Source organism: Akebia trifoliata, chromosome 13 (assembly GCF_017979445.1).
Source record: "Akebia trifoliata isolate Shusen 1 chromosome 13, ASM1797944v1, whole genome shotgun sequence".
In the NCBI taxonomy this organism is placed as follows: Eukaryota; Viridiplantae; Streptophyta; class Magnoliopsida; order Ranunculales; family Lardizabalaceae; genus Akebia; species Akebia trifoliata.
Genome location: NC_141387.1, coordinates 1402767 through 1410758, shown reverse-complemented (window position 1 = coordinate 1410758; position 7992 = coordinate 1402767). Strand labels below are relative to the sequence as shown.

The window sequence follows — 7992 nt, the reverse complement described above, 5'->3', positions numbered from 1 at the left end:
CAAAGTCAGAATTATTTTTTTTGAGGGCAGGAACGGCCCACGTCTGCCGTTCGCGCGTCTACGTATGATTCCGTACTCTTGCATTAATACAGTTATACCGCTACTGATGTTTCTATTAGATTTTTTCTCAAAGCTAATTGATCATATGTTTTTTATCATCATATAGAAAGTTAATCTCTAGTGTGATCATATACTATGGTAGTATTTATTATGAGAAAATTACTTAAAAGATCCTCAAGAAAGGGTTTCTTTCTAAATAGTCCCTAAGTTTTTCATAGTAATTTGATCATGATTTTAAAAGTCGTCGACATATTATCTGAGTTAACTCAGTATCAAGACTGAGTGATACAAACACACAAGTCAGATTTTTGAACCAGACTTAATATCTCACGTTCGTTTTTAAAATTTTTGGACAAGACATTTCAAACGTATCGAAAAACTCATTCGAGACTACTCGATATCTAACATGGACGAGACGAGATACAAAACCTATTTATAAAACCATGAGCTTGATAGCATATTTAGTAAACTTTTTCTTTTTTAATGGTCCTTGTTACTTTCGAGTTCACAACTTATTACCAATGAACTTGACGTTTGAACTCACCATTATTTATTGTCGAATTCACCATTTTTTTTATTTACTATCGAACTTGACGCTTTTTATTTATTATGATGAACTCGACATTCGTAAAACCTTCCTATTTTTAATTTTTAAATTTTTTTCAACTAAAATATATGAAAAGATCGATTAAAAACTTAAGATAATGACTTGTTTAGATGATTACAATCCAAAAGAATAATTCTTGATTGATCTTCGTAAAAAAAAAATGTGAAAAATCCTAGTCTTTTACATGCATCTTTTAAATATTTAAAAATTTTCTTGAAAATGACTTCTTTTATTTCTTAAATTATTTACGATGAAATTAAATCTTTAAAATTCAATTAAAATGTCACAAATCTAAATTTTTAGATAAAAACGATGAATTTGAACAGTTAAGACATTCAATCGTGAGAAACATAGGAGATGAGGTCCAGGGAGTGTTTAGAAAGAGAAATTTACCAAATGCATTATTAAGAAAGAGTCCAAACCTTATGAACTATTAACAAGAAAAATCGTCTTTTAAGTAATTTTTTCATTATTATTATTCTATTTAAAAGCTGTTTTATGGTTGGAAAATCGAAAAAAAAAAAAAAAAAGCTGATGACGTAACCTGCTTTGATGCCTAACAATGTCGTATCGCACCAAATGCGATAGGTGAAGTTGTTCCCTTTAGCATCTCCTTCATTAGACTTTTGTAGTCGTACGAAGTCAAAGTCAATGATCCTCTGTAGCATGTTTTCCGTTGCAATATGTTTGAACGGTTGATAGAGTGCCACGTGTTAACGAGACAATGAAAGCTCATTGATCGTTCATTTTGATAAGCTTTGAATCAGATAAAAAAGAAGTGTTTTCTAAACCAAATCTGTTGAAAAAACAGGAGTGATCTTTTAAGTAAGCAAATTAAGAAAGATTAAATAAGAGAGTTACTATTGCCACACCAATTCTTTTATGTCAAAGAATTGTGTGGTGCGGTGTTAGTAAAAGTTGGTGTGGCAATAGCAACTCTCTTAAATAATTGATTGGAAATATGAATGAGGCAGGTAGAAGCCGCTATCGTAAAAGTCAAATTCTCACCTTTTTAGGATGGTATCCACATAATGTTAGAAGGTCTATGACGTTTTGTTTCAAAATTCAATAGTCACAATCTTGCTAACTGTCCACTCGAAAATATTAGATCGACAATGAACTTGATCAGTATAATAGTACATGTAGCATCAAATTACGAAAAAAATTTAGTAGAGAATGAGACTCTATTGTAATTACTTAAACATGTGTTTCTCATTTGTATAAACCCTAGGCCCAAATTGTCGAAAGGGCTCAAAGGTCTACTACCTTATTGCTCGATAAGCCCAACGGTCATTATTAAAAGGCAAGAAACACTCGGGTTTGGAAAAACAACACACAAGAAACTGTTAATCCGACGGTCCAAAAATCTAGAAACCTAACAGTTAGGATTAAAGAAAAATATATAATGTTTTGATTATGATAGTGCCACTCAGCTAAGTGGTAGGGTTTGAGGAGAATTGATCCCATGACCTAGGTCTAAATCTTGTTGAACCCATTTTCACTTCCATTGACTGTAAAAATAAGCTCAAATCAAGACCCAACCTGGCCTTGCTTGCTTTTGTTAGGCAAGGTGTGTAGCGTGCGCGATGTAGGCACTAAGTTTTTTTAACGGGTTGTGCCGAAACATAATGAATTACAGTCCCATGGTATCTTGGGCTACCGTGTGTGTGGGTAAGGCACAACTCCATTCCTTGCACACAATCAAACAAGAGGAAGAATGGAAGACTTTAGAAGTTCAACTCCACTTTGTTATTTTTCCAATATGGGATTAAAGTGTTTAAAGAGTTATTTTAACAACTCTCAAAAGAAGAAAAAATCTCTTGGGTTCAAGTTTTACCAAATACAAAAGAAGATAAAACAAACAACTTTCGACTAGAAAATCACTTCAACTACGAATCAAAAATACAAAAAGATTGACGCACTGAACACTAAAGGCTGAGGTGTTATTTTTTTTATATTTTTCAATATGACTCTTTCATCCATGGACAGAGTGTTATAAGGAGCTATAGAAAACTAGTAGCATAGAGGATTTGCTCTATAATATTATATTTATCGATATTTATTAATGGGTGGCATTCACTCTTGTATATATATTTCTTTCGAGATCTTCTAGATAAATTTTGAGAGATGCTATTGGCACCCCAACTTTTACTTATTACATCCAATTAAAAATAATAAATGATTGAGAATAAGTAAAAGTTGAGGTGCCAATAAAATATCTCTCTCTCTCTCTCTCTCTTTTGTTAGATTTTTATATTTTGGGTTTTGGATTTTATACAAGCCTAGTCATACTTGCAAACAACTACTGGAATTATTTGAACAAGTTTATAATGTTTTGTAATATTGAAACTTGCATAATATAACAAAAATACATAAATTTTAATATTGTAGAAAATTCGACTCTTATCTCTTCGGGGTTGTAAGGACATCTCGTATCTCGATGTCAAGTGTTATATTTGCGTGTCTTTTATTTTAGTTGTTGGATTGAGTTTCAATCTAATGGTTAGGATAAGTTCCACATTTGAAATCTTATAAATAATAATATTATGGGATTTTTATATTATGATTGGATTTTGCTGTGGAAGTGGTTTTTTAGTTATATTATGACAGTGGTAACTAACCACTATTTCTTTTGGTTTAGAACTCCACTCCACCTCTAATTTGAATCCTAGTTGATCATTAGTCTTCTTCTTATATATTTGGGTATTGGGCTGTATTCTGTATTAAGTCAACCCTTTTTGGGTTTAAGAGAAAAAGGGAGAGGGGTGTAAAAGGGTTTTAGGGCTTGGATTTGTTATTAAAATTTTAAGTGGTTATTTTTTGTACTGTTCTCCTTTGATTTCTTGATGAAGAAGATTGGATATGTCCATGGACGCAGGCATCGTTGTTGAACCACGTAAATCTTGACGTTCTTTCGTTTCTTTTTAGATTTTCTTTATAATCATATTGAATATGAATCTCTAAATTTATAGCATCAAGGAACTATTATTGAGTTTAGGTTTTATGGAGACTTAGGTTTGAAGCTCATAAAGAGATTCTCAAATGATCACTTTTATTCAATGCTCATACCAATCAGACTAAACTTAGATATATAGACATTTTCAAGGGTATTTTCATAATTTTATTAATATTATGTAAAATCCTAGTTAAGTTTTCCTAGAGGATTTATTTATTTATTTTCGGTGAAATGATGTAATCTAAATCTATAAATTTTCTCTTCATAGTGGAATCGGTGTGATTCGTGGATATACCTCAATCTTAAGGGAACCATGTAAAACCCTGTGTTTTGTATATAATTGATCTTGCTTTATTTTCTTTTGTTTATTGTTCTTAGCTCTGTTCCTCTATAAGTCTCCCACTAATTTTTAATTACCATCTCATCAATCAAGTCCTTATTTGCAATTTTTTTTTCCAAAGAGCCCTTGTATAATTTTTGTTGTTGAAAAGTCCTTAATTTTGTAACTTTATTCCCTGGTCAATGTTGGTAAAAATATTGAAAAATAACATTAAAAAACAAAATACAAAACTCCAACATGGAAGATATTTCAGAGAGTACACTTTACATATCAGCCATTAGCATGGTCGAGTTGTCTAAGACGATTACTCGGACGAGATAATCCATTAAACTCAGTTTATATCAATTCATTTACATATATTTAACTTAAAATATTTATAATCTTTTTAATAAAATAAAATAGATTAGAAAATGTTTAGTGATTAAATCATATTTATTTATATAAAATAAATATTTAAATTCTGAAAATATAATAATTATTTCAATCAGAATCTGCAAAATCCTGGTTGACTTGATCGAGATTTTCAAAATATCGTCCGAGACATCTCATTTATCTCGCAAGATAATGTGAATGTTGAGATACCACATATATCCATATCATTGTCAAATAAGACCAAGACGACTTGGACGAAATTTAGAACCATGGCCCATTAGTTAGACACCAAGAGACCAACTTCATTGGACCCAAGAAAAAATTTCATTTAAAAACATTTTGGGGCCCTTTTTAGACCAAAAACTAAAAACTGATCACAAGCTGGAAGGTATTGTCATTGTTCCCTTATCTTGTACGAAAAGGGTGCAATTGGTCTTAGTTTTCTAAGAACACAATTGGAGCTATATTCCAAGTTTACTACTAAGGAGACAAAAGAACCAATAAAAAGAATATTGTTTTTTTCCACATAGTATGAATTGTTTGGTACAAATTCTTGTATGAAAAACAGCATCGTAACAACGACGAAATCTAGAAATCATAAGGATTGGTGCATGATTATATTAATAAATATGTAATGGGTACCACTAGATACCTTGTTTAGACCTTTTTTTTTGTTGAAGAAATCAATTTTGTTTCCATCCATTTTCACACCATTTTAAATGTTGGAGAATTTGAGGGAATTATTGCAGAACAGAACAACAAATCCAGTTAGACATGGCTTACACCACCCTCACATGTGTTCTTCTAATGTTTATACTCTATGGGTTGGCACTTGGGGCAAGAACAAAGCTCGTCTCGAGAGACGTTGAGGGTGGTGTGTCTTCATTAGCCCCATCTGGCGATGATGGTATTTGTAAATTGAGGGTGGACGTATATGGATATGGTTGCGAAGAACATACAGTATATTGTTCAACCTAATCGTATTTATACTATTTACGTAATTGTGGGGTTATCGGCTTATCCGTTACATTATTTGGTTTTGTTAGGTGACGACGCAAGATGGTTATATTCTTAGTATTCAAAGAATTCCAGTGGGGAAGTCTGGTGGGACACCAGAAGGCAGGACACCAGTTTTGTTGCAGCATGGAGTCCTCATGGTAAGTTAAGGAAAAAATTTTCACATAAATTTCATTATTTTTGTTAATTATATTGCCACACCAAAATTTTTTTATTGCAACATTAATAGGTTGTGTGGGTTGGTAGGATGGGATAACATGGCTGCTAAATTCTCCAGACCAGTCTTTAGCATTCATCTTGGCAGATAATGGGTTTGACGTGTGGATCGCCAATACCCGTGGGACCAGATTTAGCCGTGGACACACCACACTTAGTCCAGATGATCAGGTTTTTTTATTTGTATTTTTTATCGATGATCCCGCATTAATTGTGTAACAATTTGTGTTTTATAGATTTTATTGGTTTTTATTTATAGCCTTATTGGGATTGGTCTTGGGATCAATTGGTGGAGTACGAACTCCCAGCTATTTTCCAATACGTGAGCGATCAAACCGGTCAGAAACTCCATTATGTCGGGCATTCTCTGGTGAATATCTTAACATCGTCTATGTACACCTTATTACAATACTTCATATAGTCGTGATAATATGACGCCCCCCTCTGACACACACCCCCATCACAGAACCATAGATCATTTACCTCGGGATACACAAGAAAATTAAGGTTATGGGTATCCCAAGGCAAATGGTATACGGTTTTGTGAGGGAGGCGTGTGTCAAAGATCATTACAATACTTCATATATCTAATACTCTTATTAATTACATAGGGAACTTTGATTGCTCTTGCGTCATTCTCGCAAAAAAAGCTCTTGGACATGTTGAGATCAGCCGCATTGCTGAGCCCAATCGCTCATTTGGGTCAAATATCTTCGCCTCTTGCCCGAGCGGCCGCTGAGAGTTTTCTCGCTGAAGTAAGAAAAAAAAAAAAAAACTTCGAAACTTTATCATGTTTTAGTTCTATTAGTACTTTAACTTATTAACCACTTTTTAATGCTTATAACAGGACATCTACTGGTTGGGTATCGATGAGTTCGCTCCAAACGGGTGAGACAACATCTCACCTAATGAGAGAAACTTTATCTTGGAAAAGAAAATGAGATTTGTGACTATAATTTTCTCAAATTTAACAGGAAAGCTGTATCTAAACTTCTCGAAGTTATATGCAAGGCACCAGGCGTCGATTGCGACGACTTGATGACATCTTTCACAGGTAATACTTTTAGTACCTATGAGGCCCCAACCCCATAGACACCACAAAGACAATAAAAATAAAGGAACACAACAGAAGTTACATCGTTCTTAAATGCCAAGGGCCACTTGCGAGGCTGCACCCTCACTAGATGCGTGTGATGTATGGGCATTGTACGTGCCCGGGGGAGGGACCCATAAATGCCTTGGCTCCGGTCCCCCTAGCCGGACGTAAGTTTGGACACTCCCGTGAAAAAAAATGACAATTTACTGGATACAAAAACATCTTTCACTATTGCACTTAATATCTTTTTGTTTTTGTCTCTCCTTCCTACTTATTAAATATGTGATCGTTATCTGAAGGCAAGAACTGCTGCCTCAACTCTTCAAATATCGATGTTTTTCTTCAAAATGAGCCTCAATCAACCTCAACAAAGAACATGGTCCACCTTGCTCAAAGTAAGTATCAAAATTTAAATTTTGATTAAAATGAGTACTAAACCAACTTAAATTAAAGTGATTAATTAATTGTATTGTAAAGAGTGTAATATTATTTTCTTTAGAGGCTGACGTTATTCGGGTTTATCGGCTTATTAGTGATTAGAGAAGACACCATAACAATGTACGATTATGGCGACGAAGACAAGAACATGAAGCATTACGGGCAGTCTACACCTCCTGTATACGACATGACTAGCATCCCTAATGATCTTCCTCTCTTCCTCAGTTATGGAGGGCAAGATGCGCTCTCCGATGTTAATGACGTGAAGGTTTTACTAGGTAGCCTCAAAGATCACGATGGTGATAAGTTAGTGGTTCAGTACCGAGAGGACTATGCTCATGCGGATTTCGTTATGGGTGTGAATGCTAAGGAAGTGATTTATAATCCTCTTATGGCCTTCTTCAAGCTTCAATGAGAAAATCATCAAAATGGTGACTAGAGTTGTTTCTGTTTCACCTTGTTTGTAGTAATTTGAAAGGTTGATTGTATATGTTTCCTAAGAATTTCTCTCTTCATTGTTTGTCCTTGGCATTGACTGTGGTCAATTTCTTACCACTAAGATCAAATTTGTAGTCAAATTGTCAAAGTATATTGTATTTCAGCCATTTGGGAAAGTTCATGTTGGAAAATCTGAGGCTGATTTTGCAAGATTGATTAAGATAAATTCATCCAAGTTAACACAGCTTTTCACAACGACGTGATTCATCTAAATCGAATTTTACGATATACATATGGAATAATAAATTAGTCTCATGTTTTCGATTGGCAAAATTTATTAGGAATCACTAAACATAGAAAATTCAATATCTATGATACAACAATAACAAGACCTTGTCATGAAGGTTTGGGATCATCTAAAATCTTGTTCTTCTATTCTATTCTCTCCAAAG

General features: G+C 33.7%; 1 protein-coding gene across 1 annotated transcript; it reads left to right on the top strand.

The window, feature by feature from the left end:
• Positions 1-5109: 5109 nt before the first annotated feature.
• Positions 5110-7517, top strand: LOC147387175 (triacylglycerol lipase 2-like). The gene is made up of 9 exons (XM_086421505.1): positions 5110-5295; positions 5382-5492; positions 5599-5739; positions 5828-5938; positions 6180-6323; positions 6416-6456; positions 6543-6622; positions 6964-7059; positions 7198-7517. The coding sequence occupies exons 1-9, from the start codon at positions 5110-5112 to the stop codon at positions 7515-7517; spliced, it is 1230 nt and encodes a 409-aa protein (XP_086277631.1).
• The last annotated feature ends 475 nt before the right edge of the window (positions 7518-7992 follow it).

Excerpts from the sequence above, each read along its gene's own strand:
- LOC147387175 (XM_086421505.1), top strand. The coding sequence starts at position 5,110 with ATGGCTTACACCACCCTCACATGTGTTCTTCTAATGTTTATACTCTAT. Across the intron at positions 5,296-5,381 it reads ATGGTTGCGAAGAACATACA|GTGACGACGCAAGATGGTTA; the intron begins GTATATTGTTCA and ends TGGTTTTGTTAG. Across the intron at positions 6,324-6,415 it reads CTGAGAGTTTTCTCGCTGAA|GACATCTACTGGTTGGGTAT; the intron begins GTAAGAAAAAAA and ends TGCTTATAACAG.